The following is a 16,485-nucleotide window of genomic DNA, read 5'->3' as shown; positions in this document are numbered from 1 at the left end:
GGCAGGCGTCCGAGCGCCCAGGGACCCTACCCTACCCAGCGAGGGCGCCCGACCCCGACCGCGTTCGGGGGAGCGGCGCCCAGGACCCGGCCACCCCGACTCGCCACTTTGCTGAGTGCCTCCCCCACGCGCGTTCGCGGCCGGCGTGCCCCCCCGCTTCTGCTCCCTTCTTCCTGCGCCACCCCGCCCCCGCCTCCCCGCCCCCAGCCCGGCTGTCGCCCGGGCCCCCAAGGCTGTTCCCAGGGCCCCAGCTTGCGCCGAGCCTCCGCCTCCTCCCCCGCGATGGACGGCGCCAAGGGCCAATCGCTGCCAGACGCCGGCCCACAAGCCACGCCCTTTCCCCGCCCCCTTCCCCGGGCTCCGGAACTCGCCAATGGGAAAGGCGGCTCGGGGGCGGGGCCTGTCGGTTGCCTAGCAGCAGCGACTGGGCGGGGGCGCCAGGCCGGGGGCGGAGATCCGGGTGCGGCGGGGGCGGGCGCGCGGTGGGCGTGGCCTCCGGGGGCGGGGCCTGATCGGCTATAAAGGCGGACGCCGGCTGGGCGCCGCGCTTTTGGTTCGGCTCTGCGCGTTTCGCCTTCGCAGTCGTCGCTGCGTCCGCAGTCACAGCTGCTTGCGCCCCCGCTCCGGTCAGTGGTGCAGCCGGGCCAGCACCATGTCGCTCTCTCGGTCGGAGGAGATGCATCGGCTCACGGAAAATGTCTACAAGGTGAGCTCTGCGCCACCCGCGCGCTCGCGCCCTCTCGGGAGGTCCCTGGGCTCTCGGGGGTCTTCCCGGCGCGGCCGCGGGGACCCAGCACCGGCCCGGCATAAGTTGGCGCGGGCGCCCTCGTCCAGACAGCCCCCTGCTGCCCCCGCGCTCCCGGGGGCCGGAGCCCTCGGACCCGAGTGAGGTGGGGGCACGGGCGCGGGCTGCGGTGTCCGGGGTCTGCCGGGGTCCGGGGTCGTGGCTGCTCGTCGCTCTGCGCTTCGTGGTGGTCGCGCCGGGCGCGGTTACGCAAGCCTCGGGCACTTTTTTCTCAACAGCCTTTTCCTTTCCACAACTCCTTCCCGGGCGTCTGTGGACGTGGCCGGGTGGGAGGTCGCGCGCGGGCAGCTTCGATGGGTGGACGGATAATCCGTCATCTTATGTAACCGCGGAGGGAGAAGACTAATTGTGTAGGAGGCTGGCGCGCCCGCCTCGGCTTCTGATGTGTGAGGAGTCGGCTCGCAGCCCCCGGTGCGGAACGCGGGTGTGCCCGCCGGACCCTCGTCGCCCCCGCCCCGGCAGGTTTTGCGCCTGTGTGCACGTGGGCAGACACCCGAGTTTCAGTTTCTTAGCATCCATTTTTTCGGTTTGGACCCCCGCCCCCACCAGCACAGACCCAGGCTCCGGCGGCTCAGGGCTGTTCCCGGCAGCATTTCCTCACGGGAGATTCGTTCCTTGGGCGGTCCACGGAGTCCTCTTACAAAACCGTGCTCTGTTTCAAAACTCTGCCTCGGGGTTAAGCGGTGGTCGGGGGCGGGGCGGGGTGGGGGGTTCGGAGTTGGTATTTACGCGGCGGCGGCTGGTTCATGGCGGCGGAGTGGGTTTGCAGCGCGCTGGCAGAGCAACAGTTTCTAATTGTGTTAAACAACTACGCTGTGCCTCTTTAGCCAGCGGCCTGCCAAGCCCTCTTTGCGCGCGGCGGGGGAGGGCGGGGGGAGGCCTCTGGGGGGCCGTTAGCTTTCAGCTGGAGTCCGGCGCGGCTGGAGGCAATCATGGCTGCTAATAAAGGTTTTTAAAGTTGTAGCTAGGTCATCTGGAAGAATCCTGAAGCTGGGTCAGGGTAGACTAAGTCAGTTCTGAAGCCATGTTAGAGGTGCTGGTAAACAGGAGACTGACGAAGAAGCAGCACGTAAAAGGAACAGCTCTTGGGGGTTTTATATTTGTCTCACGTAGAGTCGGTGGCATAGGTTTTTGGTCGTGTTGCTCTGTAAATGCTCTCAGGGGAGGGAGGTTTATTAAATTATTAGTCATTAGTTCTATTTCGACTTGCTCATTATTGCAGGGGGTAGAAGAGAAATGCCTGGCTTGGTGTTTTTTTCCCTGTTTTCCCTGCTTCTGCAGTGAAACCACTAAACAGGAACTTTAATTGCGAAAATTAGGAGGGAGTGTGTGGCGTGGCTTTGCTCTGGGGAATCCCATGATCAGCCTTAATAAAACACTTATAACCGAGCAGTCAGGCGTGTTGTTCCAGCTGAGCAGCTTCAGGATGGAGCTGTGATTTGTCTGTAGGTCTGAAGTGAAATCTGTCGGCAGGATGGTGGCAGAAAACGGTTAGGATCCGAGCTTTTGGGGGTTGGGGCACACGTTCAACAGGCTAGTCTGCGGTCTGTGCTCGGTGGGTCAGCTGATGACAGAGCTCCCATGGGAAGGTGTGGCTGAGACCAAGGACTTTCACGTTGGACACATCGGAAAGTGGGTGTCCACAGGGCTGGGCACCTCACACACTCTTGGCCGGTGACGGCTGCAGAGCCCGTGGGCAGGTAGGTTTGTGGGTGGTGCTCCCCTGCCACTCTGCGACCTGACTGGTGGGTTTTTGGTGCGGCGCTCTTACTGTTTGTGGTTTGTCACTGGGAGCTCTGGTTCTGCAGCAGAGCCAGGACAGGTTGGGCAGCTTCAGCACACTGGCTGGGCAGAGACCAGGCCACCTGAGGCACAGTCAGGATACAGCCAAAGCCAGCGTGTGCGCACCCAGCCTGGTCCGGCTGGTCCTCTGCTCTGTCCAGGGATGCCGCTGCCTCTGTGCCTGGGTTGGCAACTTGTGGGAGAGTGGCTGAGATGTGGCCCTGCTTGGTGTCACCCCAAGCTGCAGCTCAGCTGTTTGTTTTGGCCCCTGTGTCTTATCAACTGCAGTTCGGAGTGGTGTTTGTCTTGTCAGAGAAGGGAACGATGGGGACGCTTGTCCTTGGCCTTGCTGATTAAAAATGCGAGACTAAAATGTACAGTTTTGATTCTCTTCCCTGGAAGAAGCCCTAGCGCCGGATTTAATCTCTCTCCCTGTGGCCCGGTTCCCGTGGGAGCTGTGTCCTCGGTGAATTTCATGGAAGATGAAGGGGCGAGAAATGGAATGGTTTCCAGACATCTGCTGAGAGCTCAGACCGAGGGTGCAGGGACAGGGACTGAAGCCCTCTGGGGGCTTCCTGGGGTAGGCCCTGGGCTGGGCCCCTCAAGGGATGGGGGTGCAGGCAGCAGAGCCTGGAGCCCAGGACTTGGCTCTTAGGCAGCCCTGGGTAATTGCCTGGGGTGAGGGACAGAGTTGCGGGTCGGGGTGGGGAGTCTGCTGCTCAGGATTAAGCCCAAATTGCAGCTCTCTTGGGAGAGGCCGCCGAGCATCCCCTCATGCTGGAGAGAGAGGGCCTTCTTTAACAGCTGACCCTAGACCCAGGCTTCAGGAGAGTGACTGTCAGGTTCGTGTTTTTCTCTCGGTCCTGTATCTCAAGAGAAGCCCTGGCTCCAGGCACCCCGATGACCTTGGAGGGGGGTGGCTCTGGCACTTTCTGTAGGAACAGCACCACGGGTCTCCATCCTGTCCTGAGGATGTGGGATGGTGGGGGACAGCCTGAGGAGAAGGAAGTCTCTGGGAAAGCTTCAGGCATGGCTCTTCAGGGTGTCGTGGGCCTTGGGCCTTGGTCACCAGAGGCCGTCCAGTGGTCCTCACTCTGCAGCTGTGTGGGGAAGCTGGCCTGGCCTTGCGTACCCACCCTGCGAAGGCTGCTGTGGCCAGCAGGTTCCTGCAGCTGGAGTCGGTCAGGTTTGCCACCACTGGTGCAAGGTGGTGGGCGTCAGCGCTGGCAGGAGGGACCCCACCTGGTAAGTGAGAGCCCACTGCTGGCCAGGCCTTGCCCGCCACCCTCCTCCAGGTGGGAGCAGAGGGAAGCACGAGGGCCCAGGTCCTCTACTGCTGACCCTAGACCCCCTTCCACTGCTCAGCAGTCACACCAAACTGTTGGCCGCCATCAGAAGCCTGGCGCCCAGAGTGGACAGAGCTCCGCCGGCTCCCCGTTGGGGATGGTGAAGTGGATGCTCTGACACGCGCTTCCTTGGCAACAGAAACGCCTGCTGGGGAGCAGACCTGAGGGCTGTGTGTGTGCATGTGAGTGTGAGCTTGTGTGACCAGGAACATGTGTGCACGTGTGTGCAGACGTGTGTGAGCTCGAGCACATGCATGCAAGTGCCTGCTGGTATATTCACAAGTCTGTGTCCAAGTGAGCACGTGTGTGCATGAGTGCACGCATGTGCGTGCATGTGGTGCTTTGTTTTGCTTGAGGTGCCTCAGGGGTGCCGCATTGGGGTAGAAGCTTCCCATAAAAAGAGGGGCCTGATGTCCCTGCGCGGACTCAGAGCTGCCCTTCCATGGAGTGCGCTGTGTGGTACCCACTCTCTCCACCACCAGCGCAGCAGCAGTACTGCGCCTTCCATCCCTTCTGGAGTAGCCAGGGCAGTTTCTTTGTTGCACTGATCTCTGGGCAACTGGCTTCAGCAGCTGCTTGTGCCCAGGTCACATCCTTGAGGTTGCTGCTGGACCTTGCCGAAGTTTGCTGATGGTCATAAGGTGGCTTGGTGCCTGGGGCGTGGTGGCTCTGCAGAGTTCCTCACTGGGCCAGGAGTGTTTTGCCTGCGCTGCCATCCCTATTGGTTTCTCCTGGAGAACGTGTCTTTTGTTGGGGAGGCTGGTCGGTTCATGGGATAGACCATGTGCACTTGAGGCTCCGGGTACTGGTCCAGGGCTCTCCGGGCATCAGTGGGGAGGGCCATGGGAGGTGCTGCGGAAGCTGCGTGCTTGTTGCCACCTTGTTTTAGGCCAGAGCTCCTTGGGAGCCAGCAGGTCCGTCCACCTCCCTCTCTCCCTCCCTCTCCGGCACAGGTGGTGCTGGCTGGGCCGCCCAGGTTTTGGGGCCTTTCGGGAGAGGACAGGCCATTGAACAGAGGGCCCCGTCCCCCCCGGGCGGGAAGGCAGGCTGGCAGGGAGCCCGAGGCCCTCCTGGCACTCCCCCCAGTTTGCAGGTCTGGGTGCTGCTCAGGGAAGCCCCGCACAGGACTGAATGGGCGGGCAGGGCTGGCCTTGTCACTCGGCAGTCCCCACTCAGCCTTGCATGGCCCCCGGGACGGGCGCTGCCTGGGCTGCCCTCCAAGGGCAGGTACACCTGAGCAGTGATCTGGTGGGGGGTGCCCTGGGCCGCTGGCTGGCTCCCGTCCTCTTTCCTCGGCCCCCAAGTGCACCGGGCCAGGGCCCACCCCATGTGGCCTTCCTGGCCACTGTGCTCGGGCAGTTTCCCATGAGGCCTCAGAGTGGGGAGGCTGTCCTCATTATGGTGCAGGCCTGTGCCCGCTGAGCACACTGCACCAGCATGCCCGGTGGGGCTGTCAGCACTCTGCTACTGTCTGCTGCCTGCTGCCGTGGTAATTACAGGCGGGCGTGGACTGTGCCTGCCCTGTACTTCCCCCACCCCGCAGCTCTGATTCATTTGCGCCCTGATTGAGCTGCACAGCTGTGACATGACTCAAGGGGCCCCATCCAGAGGGTGCAGGGCGCACGAGGGTATGCACCTGTTTCCCCCACCAGGTGGGTTCCCAAGGGCTGCAGCCAGCGGGCCTGGGAGGAGGTTGGCACCCAGGCTTCTCTTATTGGAGAAGATCCTTTTGTCCCTACCTGACGTGCTCCCGAGCAGCAAGGTGTGGTGACTCAGGACCCACATGGCCCCTGACTATGGGGGAAGGGTGGCCAGCACATGTGTGTTAATGCTTGGGAATGGATGAACCTCGTTTCTGGTTCTGGGGCTCTCGCTTTGCTCGCTGTGACCGTCTCTGTCGTGGGTCTGCTCTCTTAGCTGTTTGCTCCACAAGCAGTGACCCAGGACCCCCGCAAGTTCTGAAGGCGGTGGCAGGCTCCTGTCCCCCATGCAGAGTTCCTTTTTCTCAGGGCCTGAAGACAGACTAGGGTGTTAGCCAGAAGCACCTGGTCCTGCCATGTCCTGGGGGCCCAAGGGGTCAGTTGGTGGTGTGAAGGCAGGGCCTGATGGGAGTCCTGTTTCTAAGAGGTGACCTTGGAAACCTCAGGGGCAGGCAGGGGGTCTGCACCTGCGAGTGAGCATCCAGTGGGTGCCAGCAGGACCCCTTTCTGTCTGTCAAGGGGCAGTGGGGTGGCAGGTTGGCCCCTCCAGCTGCCTCTGGCCCCTCCTCCCAACTCTCACCGCAGGAGCCATCCTCTTCCTCGGAGGTCTTGTCTGGTCCTCCAGTCCTGTGGGAAGTTCAGGGGCGTCCTGCCTTTTCTCCCTCTGGCTCTGCTCCTGCAGCGAGCACAATGACCAGGATGGTCCCAGGCCCCTGCAGGCTCCCCTTGCAGCTCCAGTGCCTGTCTGGGGCCTGGTGGAGCCAGTCCTGACGCCCTGGGCTGTGAGTTGAGCATCCCGAGGGCCTCCTGCAGACCCTCGGGGCCTGTGTGTGAGAGAGGGACCCGCGCCCTTGGGTCACAAGTACCCTGTGCCGTAAGGGGCTGGGAAAGGTTGTAACCACAAGGAGGAATCCGGGCCGACAATGGGAACAGAGTGCTTTTTTTCTTGCTTGGGATATTTATCTTCTAGTTATGAAAACAGTTCTTTTAGAATTACTTGGACAGGTTTTTTAAAAGTCGTATGTCAAAGGCACATGACATAGGGCTTCCCTTGTGGCGCAGTGGTTAAGAATCCGCCTGCCAATGCAGGGGACACGGGTTCAAGCCCTGGTCCGGGAAGATCCCACATGCTGCGGAGCAACTAAGCCCGTGAGCCACAACTACTGAGCCTGCACTCTAGAGCCCACGAGCCACAACTACTGAGCCCGCACTCTAGAGCCCGTGAGCCACAACTGCTGAAGCCCGCACACCTAGAGCCCATGCTCCACAACAAGAGAAGGCACTGCAATGAAGAGAAAAAGAAAAAGAGAAAGCCTGCGCCCAGCAACGAAGACCCAATGCAGCCAAAAATAAAATAAATAAAATAAATTAATAAATAATAATAAAGACATGAAATTAATTTGGTAGGGTTTTTCTAAAACCTCTTTGGATTCAGAGTCTGACTCTTTGGAACTTTGTTTCAGCTCACAGTCATCAGGGTCAGGGTGTCACCTGGGCCTCACCTCTGGCTGTCCAGGTGTTAGTGAAATGGGTTTCCTGAGCATGGCTGTGGGATTTTCTTCCAAGCCCTCAAACCCTTGTTCTGCCACTTTTGTTTGCTGGCATTTTGTTTCTTGACCAAAGAAGGTTTCCCCACAACAGCCAGGATCTCTGTTCCTTCTTACTCGCTAAGTGGTCTGTAGATGTAATGTCCCTGCTTGCCCCTGGCCAGCGGTGCCAGGAACAGTCACCAAGCAGCCCTGTGCCGGGTGACGACACACATGTAACAGGTTGTGAAACGTGCTGGGATTTCACAGGTGTCTGTGCTGTGAAAGAAATCGACATCTAGATATTGGAATGGGGGTGGGAGCTTTGTGGAGGCGAGGCTGTGCCCCCCACCTCTGGGAGCTAGAATTCCATCCAGCAGGGCATTTGCATCTCTGGGAGCTAAGCATGGGCAGAGCTGACCTGCTGATCCAGAGTGGCCTTGCTGCTTCCAGCGGGGCTATTAAAAGAAGGGGGTGTGGTAGAGCCTGCATTGGTGCTGATGTGCCCCAGATGGAGGGGACCGGGGGCCCCTCCACACCCACTGCCCCTCTGAGCCCACTGTGGGGCAAGTCAAGCCCCTCTGCCCTAGCCAACACCTTGGCAGAAGCAGTTGTTGCCCACACCTCTGTTTATTCCCTCGTGCCCCTCCCACAGAAGGCGCATCCTTTGCAGTCCAGGGACTGATGGTTCTCAGGCTGTGGCCAGTCCTGCCCTTGGGGATCCAGGGCCTTGCTGGCCCCAGGCAGGGAGGCAGCCAGGGGTTACAGTCAAGCCCCGGCAGGAGACCTGATTTCAGGCTTCTCGTACAGGCACCGCTGGGCAGGGGACCATGAAGTTGGGTGAAGGGGCTGGACCATCTCACGCTCTCATTCTGGCTCTGCGCTGTGGGAGGTGCCGTGGCCGCCTGGGCTTTGCAGTTGGCTGGTAATCCTGAATCATCGTGAAGAACCTTCAGTGGGTTGCTCGGTCCGGGCACCATGCTGGGAGTGGTGTGTATGACCTCATTATCTCTAAACCTGCTTCACGAGGGGCCCTGGGTGTCCCAGCGGGTGGGGGAGGCTCAGAGCCGTGAAGCAGCACATCGCAGCCCATCCCGGGTGCCCGGTTGAGCCGGGGTTGGAGCCAGGCCTAGAGCCAGGCCTGCCTGAGCTGGGCCCTGTGGCTTCAATCCTGCTTCTCTGTTTTTCCATTTGGGAGCCCTGCGGGCTGCGGGCGAGGGTTTTCTGTGCCACCGCTTTCTCATTCGTGATTAGCTGGAACCAGAGAACCCTTCCTGGCCACAGGGAGCCAGGTAAGTGGCTGGCTATGGTTGTAGCTTTCAGGATGGAAAGTTCTTGGAGGAGCTGGAAGTCCGTGGAGAGGGCAGGGAGGCCCAGCCAAGGCCTCTGTTGCTGCTGTCTGATTTCCCGGGTGCTGAGTGGCCTGCGTACCCACCGGCATGACAGCCTCCCCAGCTGGCTCATCCCTCCCGGTGGAGGGTGGCAGGAGGATAAGCAGCTCCAGAGTGTTCCGGGGCTGTGTCCCTGCTTGCTCATCGAGGTTCCTCGTCCAGCGGGGAGCCCAGCCCTGTAAAACTTGGGTCAGAGCCTTGTCGGGGACAAGGACAGGTCAGTGGCCCTAGAATGTTCTAACCAGTTGAGCCGTAACCAGATGATAAGAGAACTGATGGTTGGGCCTTCATAGGGCAAGTGGGGATTGGCCCAGCGACTGGGTCTGCTCGGACAGCCAAACAAAGCGCCACGGGTGCTTGAACAACAGAGAGGTGTGTCTCATCTGAGGCCTGGAGGCCAGGATCCAGGTGTGGGCAGGGTGGTTCCTCCTGCGGTCTCTCTCCTGGGCGTGTGCAGGCCACCTTCTGCCTGTGTCCTCACATGCTCTTCCCTCTAAGTGTTGTGTCCTGATCTTTTCTTAGAAGGACACCAGTCCTGTGGGAGTGGGGCCCACCCAGATGACCTCGTTTTACCTTGATTGTCTCTGTAAAGACTCCCTGCAAAAACAGTCACCAATGACGTGCTGGGGTTAGGCCTAACACATGAATTCTTAGAGGACGAATTCAGTTCCTGACACCCAGCAGCCGTGAGGCCCCCACCTCAAGGTGCAGTGGGCTGGTATGTGGGGGGTCGTCCTGGGTGCTGCTGTGTGAATCACAGGGACGTGTGTGTTTCCGGGCCCATGAAGGTTTTCCCTGTTCCTCAGTCAGATGGCAGCCCTCAGTTCATGATGCTGTGAGGGCTTCCCCAGGAGCACACTGGTTTCACCGTGAAAGCGACTGGGGCAGCCTGGGCTCCAGCTCAGCGCTGACTCCCAGACAGAAAGCAGTGGGGAGCCACGTGCCCTGGGGCAGGGCTGAGAAGTCAGGCAGGTGTGGCAGGGCCTGGATGCTGGAAGGCGTCTGGGGCCTTGCAGGGTCCTGCCCCTCTGAAGTCAGGACTGGCCGGATGTGCCTCTGGATAGGAAGGAAGTGGCTGGGCTGGTGGGGCCCGCATTTGGACCCTGCTGCGCGGCTCCTGGTCTGAGGGGGAGGCTCTCCCAGTGGGACAGACCCCACCCGGCGCTCACTGGCCCCCTCCCCAACCTGAGCCCACTTGTGGCTTCCTGCCCCCAAGACCTATTCCAGGAGGGGTCAGTTGGGTTGGGGGCACCTGAGGATCCAGGTCCTGAGGGAGAGCTGGGGTGGGAGGCGGGTGTCCACAGCCCCAGGAATCGGTGGTGGTGCTCGGTCCCTGAAGATGGGCCTCGGGGGCTGTGGGAGCTTGGCTGCTCCTTCCTCACCTTGCATGGCCTATGCCCGTTCCCTGCAGGGGCCCAGAAAGGTCCCGCCCTGAGCGTTGACCAGAATTTTGTTTTTTTCCTGGTGTCGCCCAGCCTGTGGCTCAGGGCCTCCTGGGCCCCCTGCCGTAGGGGTGACGGGAGGGGGCACCCGCCCCTTGGTCCCTCCTCGTGGGAGGCCGCCATGCTCCCTGGTGTCACTCTGGGCTCCGTGCCAAAGACATAAGTTGTCACTTTATTCAAACGTTGGCAGCTTCCCCAGAAGCTGGCGGAGGCTGAGAACCGCCGTTTCGCTGCAGGGCCGCTTGTCAGCTTCTCACGCCCCGGGGCGACCCTTTGGCCGGGCTGCCAGGCCAGCTGGAGCGCCCCCTGTGCTCCCACCGCCTACCCCTCGCTCGGCGGCAAGGGACTGTCCTGGGCAGCATGGGTGCCTTGGTTCCTGATGCTGGGTCCTGCTGCAAATGCTCTTTTGTGCACCCTTCTTGAGAGGCTGTGGTGAGCTTGGCCTCTCTGTGCGCTGGTGGGGCCCTGGCCCTTGTCCCCGCTGGAAGTGGTTGGGCTGAGAACATGCATGCCTGGGGGCGGGGGAGGGGTGCTCTTGTGGTCTGTGGGGGGCTCATGGCCCATGGGGGCCGTCTCGTGGAGGACGTGGGGAGGGAGGCCTAGTGCTGTTAAAGTGAAATCAGCCGGAGTTGATCCCTGCTTGGTTTGTTCTTGTTCGTTCGGGGAACTCTTCTGCAGCCACCACCAGCTTTGACTGTCCTATCCTCACCTCACAGGCCATTTCATTCTGGAAGCTGCTGTGTCCACTCACTTTGTCAAGTGCAGACCCATTGTTATCTTCTCTCTGGCTGTAACCAAGAGAGATCCAGCGCAAGTTCTGCCTCCTCCAGGAAGCCCTCCCAGCACTCACTGAACTGCTCCAGTTGGTTTTCTTCCCTTAAGAATGGTCCCCAGGACAGATGTCCCAGTTATTATAGGGGAGCAGAGGCGGGAGTCATACAGAGCTGCAGTGTGAGCTGGGCCCTCTGTCCAGAGCCTCAGGTAGTTGGTGCTCCTGTGGAGGGCAGTTACAGCAGGTAAGGACAGCCTCCCTTGGAGGACGGCTGCCACCTTCCCCTGGCAGTGCCTGGACAGTGGCCCTGCGTTGGATGTGGGTTATTGGCTGCAAAGCTGGCACCTGCTCTTCCTGCCACAGAGGTGGGATGAGAGGACAGGTGGTCAGGGGTAGCCAGGCACCAAGCCCCTGGGAGGCTGGAGGCCGTGTGTCAAGGGAGAGTGGATGAGGCAGGCACCAGGCCCCCCCCTCAGATGACCAGGTATCCTGGCATCAGCCCTTGCCCTTGCTCTGACGTTGCTGGAACGTGGCTCGTGAGGGAGCTCAGGGCAGGCGGAGTTGCTATGTGGCACCTGGTCCTGTCCTGCCTGCCTCGGCGACCCGTCCAGAGAGCACTGAGGCCCGTGTGGAGAAAGGGACAAGCTGGGTGGTGCGGCCAGCCTGCAGTCGAAGCCGGGACTGGCTCCACCAGGACCCAGAAGGCTGGCTCTTAGCCTCCCCGAGCCTCTCTCCATCCATCTGCAAAATGGACAGCGGCGCCCACCACCAGTCCAGTGAGGATTCAGGGTGATGGGGTGTAAGGCCGCCCCTCCCCAGATGGCAGATGGAGTCCAGCGAGGTCTCATCCCCTGAGTTTGTTATAACAGGCGTCGACTGTGTAGGGAGGATACGACCTGGCTTGACCACGACACGCGTGCACACCCACACATGCACACATACGCACGTGTGTACTGGACGCAGGCACATACCCCACCCTGCCTTCCTTGACCGCAGGAGGGCAGGAGGGGAAGCAGGAGGCACGTCACTTCCCTGTGTCAGCAGAGAAACTTTGCTCTTTGTTTGTGGCAGCCCTGCCAGGAAAGTGCTGGAGGGGAGCTGTCGCCAGGAACCAGAGCTGTGAGGGATAAATAGAATTCCCGCGCTGGCGAGTGGCAGACCCTTGGCTCGGGCGTGGGAGCGGCTGGACCACAGTCCCTGGACGGAGGCCCCTCTCTCCTTGTGACCCCAAATTGGGGCTAGGGGCGTCCCGCTGCCCCTTGTCCTCACGGGCCAGGCAGACCCGTGATCCAGGTCAATCAAAATGGGCGTCACTGTGCAGACGCTGGGATGCCCAGGAGCCGGCCAGGCAGGAGGCCTCTGGACTCATGGCTGCTGGGGTGCTGACGCCACCGCCCCTGCAGCCAGGCCTGGCCCCTCCCATCGGCTCCTGTGGACATGCAGGACTGGGGGCCCGGGGTGGGGGTGGGCGGGCCAGCCCTACCTTGGAGATTTGGTTTAAGGCCCGGATTCCTGGGACTGCAGAGGTGGCAGGGACATCCAGCTTGGGGACATCTCGGCAAGAGGGCCACCATGAACCGTGCCTGAGCTTGCCAGGGTGTCCAGCAGAGATCCCTCCTCTCCCTGACCTTGCTGGGGCGCTTGTGTGGTGGGGTGGCAGGGAGCCCTTGCGGCAGCCCAGCTTCCTGAGGGAACCTCGTAGATACTGAGCCAACCAAGGAGTGATAGAAGATGCTGAGCGCAGTGCTTGGCCCATGCCCCCTGCAAGGGGGTCACACACACAGTCGCCACGTGCCATGGTATGGCGTTTGAAGGGATTTGGTTTCGTCTGCGTAGCACAGGTGTCAAGCTTGGAGAAGGCACTGGCTGCTGCCCACGTTGTCGGATCTCTGTCCCGGCTGCGGGAAAGTGGTCTCAGGATGCAGAGCCTCTCCCAGGCCCTTGAGTTGCACGACAGGCATGAGGATGGCCTCGCGGCACAGAGAGGTGTGTGCAGGGAGGCCACCCTCCTGGCCTGGCCTTCGTTTGCACACGCCCCCATTGGCGTCGATAAGGCAACGCATTCCCTTCCCTTTGGGAAGTAAGCAGGTCTCCCCCTTCCCGCCCTGGCACGTGCCGTGGGAGGACGTCTTGGGGTTTGCATCTCCGCTCCCTCCATCCCTCCAGTAACAAGTCCCATGGAAAGACACCGTCGTTCAATCACTTCTGAAAAAGTATCGTGGGGCGGGTAATGTGTAGCAGAGCCCCACGGCCTCCTCGCCGTGGCAACAGTGCCTCTGTTGGCTTCCGGCTTCCCCTCCCAGGGCCCCCCGGTGCGTGGAGGGGCTGCGCAGGCCCCTGGTTAGGGGAGCACTCACTTGCAGTGGGTGTGGCAGGGCCCCACTCCGGGCCTCTGATGGTGGGTTTGGGCCCATCATGGGCCTAGCACAGCCCCCTGGGTCCATATGCCTCTGCCTGAGCCCTAGGATGGCGATGGACTCAGGCTCTGAGAGGCCCCTGGTGTTGGGGGCCCCCTCCCACAGAGAAGTCCCCTGCAGAGAGGATCCCTCACCAGAGGGGCTAGGCCCTTTTTGGGCCACCAGGGTCCCTCTGACAAGGTCGTCTTGGACCTGGCCGGTCTCTGGTGGTCGCGGTTCTAGGAGCTCGGTGACCTGGAGGGGGGTGGGAGCCCGCTCTCTGGCCAGGTCAGCATCTGGGAGGGGCCGGGAGGAAGAATGGCTTTTGGCCAGGGAAGGAGGGCCTCCCTGGGACACCAGCCCCACAGCATTTATGCCTCTGCCACTGCCTCCAGGCAGGCGAGTCAGCGGCACCTGTGTGACCCGGCGGTGCCCTGGCCAGGTGTCCTGGCCGACACCCCAGCACCCCTCCTGCCCTGCCCCTCGCTCCCACATTCCTCGTGCATGAGCTCAGCAGCTGTGCTAAGGAAGCGAAACCTGGCGGCTGTCCCCGTGTGTCACTGGGCGGGCGTGGGTGGGCTGCCGAGGTGACCCCCTTTGTTGGCCTGGGCGGCTGCTGCCTTATTTCCTGCTGTCGTTGAGGATGTTTGGGTCTCTAGGGAGGGAGCTGGGGAGCTTCCTCTCCTGCCCCCGGGGTGGGCGGGGGCTGCAGTCCTAGAGCTCGGCAGCCCAGGTGTGCCCTCACATACATCCACCCCAGGGCCCTTTTCAGCCCTGTGCCCATCGCTGCAGCGAAAAATACATCTTACACTGAAACGCTGTACACACGCGCGAGCACACACACATACGTGCGTGTGCATGTCTGGAACACCAGAATCGGGGACAGAAGCCACCCTTACTGGGTCTATACCCTGCTTTTGGTCCATTTCCTTTGAGCAGACACACGCGCCCTCCAGTGTTTTTCTGCCCCGACGCAGGTCTGGGTGGCGTTGAGCAGCGAGGCTGAGGGCTCAGCCAGCCTGTGCATACACCCTTGGCAGACAGCCCCACACTGAATTCCCCTCCGCGCCCTGCCCGGACGCCAGTCCCTCGTCTGCTGCCTGTTACGTGACATCCCTGGCCTGACTGCCGGGCACTCCTCGGACTGGATGCATCCAGACTTGGTTTCCCTACTGCAGAGTCGTCCCCAGACCACTGAGCTTCGTACTGCCCCCTGACCCCATCCCACATTTCAGTGGAGCCAGCCCTCTGATCCACCTTCACATCTTAGGTTTCTGAGCAGCTCTGAGGGGTCTCCCACAGCTACAACCTGGGCTCCCTGGAGCAGTCAGGGGTACGTTTCCTTTTGAAATGTAGTTGGATCGACCCTCGGCTTCCCATCCTACTCCGGGAAAGCAGGTGTCCCTGCCACGGGCTGCGAGGCAGTAGGTTTGGGCCATTAACTGCACACTTCCTGCCTCTTCTTAACCTCCCGCCACCCTTTACCCTGCTCTGGGCATCCTGTCCCTGACACCAGCAGGCCCTGGCCTCGGGGCCTTTGCGTGCTCCTGCCTGCAGCCCTCCTCTCTCTACGACATGCTTCTCTCCCCTGCTGTCCCCTGAGCCGTGTCCTGCTGTCTCGTTCTCCAGGTACGGGGTCCTGCCCGGTGTGTGACGTGGGCCTACCTTCCCTCTCGGGACTTTGTCCCATGGGGTCACTGCTGCATCCCCCCGTGTGCCTCAGCCCTGGTGCAGCACCTGGCAGGTGCCCTCCACTTTGTGTCCAGAAAGGAAGGTGCACCTGCCCTCTGGACTCAGGCATGTGTCAGGTGTATCTCCTTCCCAGGTGCCCTGCACGGCGTAGAGCAGGTGGGCGCCCAGCCCTGGATGGCAGGAGGTGGTGGCTCAGGCTCGGGGTCTCATCACCCTTGGGCGCGGGCCTCTGTTCCTCTTTGTGCTGGCACTGCAGGCCGCTCCTCAGGGTGGGCGACAGAAGAAGTGGGTTTTTCTGGAGCCCAGATCCCACAGCCCTTCTCGGAATCCATGTCGGTCCTGCTGGCTGAGGGCCGGGAGCAGGGATGGAAGGGTGTTACGTGGGGCCGGGGCTGCCTTTGGCCTGTTGGCCGGGATGGGACAGGCACTGCCTCTGTTCATGCAGAAGCACCTGGGGTTCTGCAGTCTGCCCACAGGGCCAGGTGACTTCCCCTCCCTGGCGACGTTTCTCTCTTACCCTGCGGAAAGATCAGACACATATCACGATAATTGACCTGAAGATGTAGGATGTGGCCGAGATGGGGTTTTCCTTAGAAGTTCCTTGCAGTGTTCTCGCTGGCTGGGGTTGGCACCCAACCATCAGGCTACATTACCCAGCAGAGCTCAAATTTGGCTGTTGTTTGTGTGTGCCTGTTTTTATGCCTTGTAATTAAAACATTTATTTGGCCTTCGCAGTGAAAATCTAATTTGTTCAGTCTAAGGACTAGTGGTATTGGCACCAAGACTTGAGTCCATCAGGCGAGTGGATCCAGAGCCTGCTGGATTATTCATCGTGTGGTGTTTGCAGTCAGGCTGTGTGTTGCTCTAATCAGAGCTGACGTTTGGTAATTGATGTGCTGAGTGAAGATCGTGGTGGGAGGGGGCTCCAGGCAGCGATGAACTTTTGTGTGTGGCCTGCGGAGGGACCTTCCTCGCTGACACAGCCCTGCCAGATGGGGTAATGGCACCTCAACGCAGCATATCTGAGCGCCGGATGTATGTTGGGTGCTGCCCCATGTGTCGTACGCGTGCTCACTTGTTTAACCTGCAAGGCCCCTATGGAGCAGGTTCTGTTCTTTTCCCCATTGTACAGGTGTCAGGACTGAGGCTTGGGAAGGGCATTTGCCCAAGGACATTCAACAGGGGCAGAGCTGGGATTTGGACCCGGGGTCCGGCCATGGCTTCGTGGTCTCGACCCCGCATGTGATGCTTGTGGGACTTTCCCCTCGCCGTTCAGGCCCCCAAGCCGCCGGGTGCCTTGCCCCTGATGCTGTTCCCTGCTCTCTTCCAGACCATCATGGAGCAGTTCAACCCCAGCCTGCGGAACTTCATCGCCATGGGCAAGAACTACGAGAAGGCACTGGCAGGTGAGACTGACGTCCCTGGCCCGCGGGTGCGAGTGAGGACATCTCAGTAGGTGGACAGCTCCTGGGGCCTGATTAGGGAGGGACAGCGGTGTTTCCAGAAGCACACCGTGGTAGAGTGAAGGTGTAGTGCTGCACCACGGAGGGCCATGATGCTTAGCGCACACTGTGGACATGGGGCCAAAAGTGGCAGAATGGTTCCAACCCTGGAGCTGGGGGGGGTCGGCCTG

At 61.0% G+C, this 16,485-nt stretch overlaps 1 protein-coding gene across 7 annotated transcripts in view; it reads left to right on the top strand.

Annotated features, from left to right (window-relative positions):
* Positions 1–638: 638 nt before the first annotated feature.
* BAIAP2 (BAR/IMD domain containing adaptor protein 2) overlaps positions 639–16,485 on the top strand; it is a gene marked incomplete at its 3' end in the record, with an annotated part of 70,270 nt that continues 54,423 nt past the window's right edge. For all 7 annotated transcript variants that reach the window (XM_079726452.1, XM_079726456.1, XM_079726453.1 and 4 more), the window contains exons 1-2: positions 639–706; positions 16,183–16,258. In XM_079726452.1, the coding sequence (XP_079582578.1) occupies positions 653–706; positions 16,183–16,258 (130 nt within the window). In that variant the 5' untranslated portion in view covers positions 639–652. The remainder of the gene's footprint in view (positions 707–16,182; positions 16,259–16,485) is intronic.

The sequence above is a fragment of the Hyperoodon ampullatus genome, assembly GCF_949752795.1.
Source record: "Hyperoodon ampullatus genome assembly, chromosome: 19".
NCBI lineage: Eukaryota > Metazoa > Chordata > Mammalia > Artiodactyla > Ziphiidae > Hyperoodon > Hyperoodon ampullatus.
Note: the sequence above shows the minus strand (reverse complement) of the source record. Positions and strands in the feature narration are given on the sequence as shown.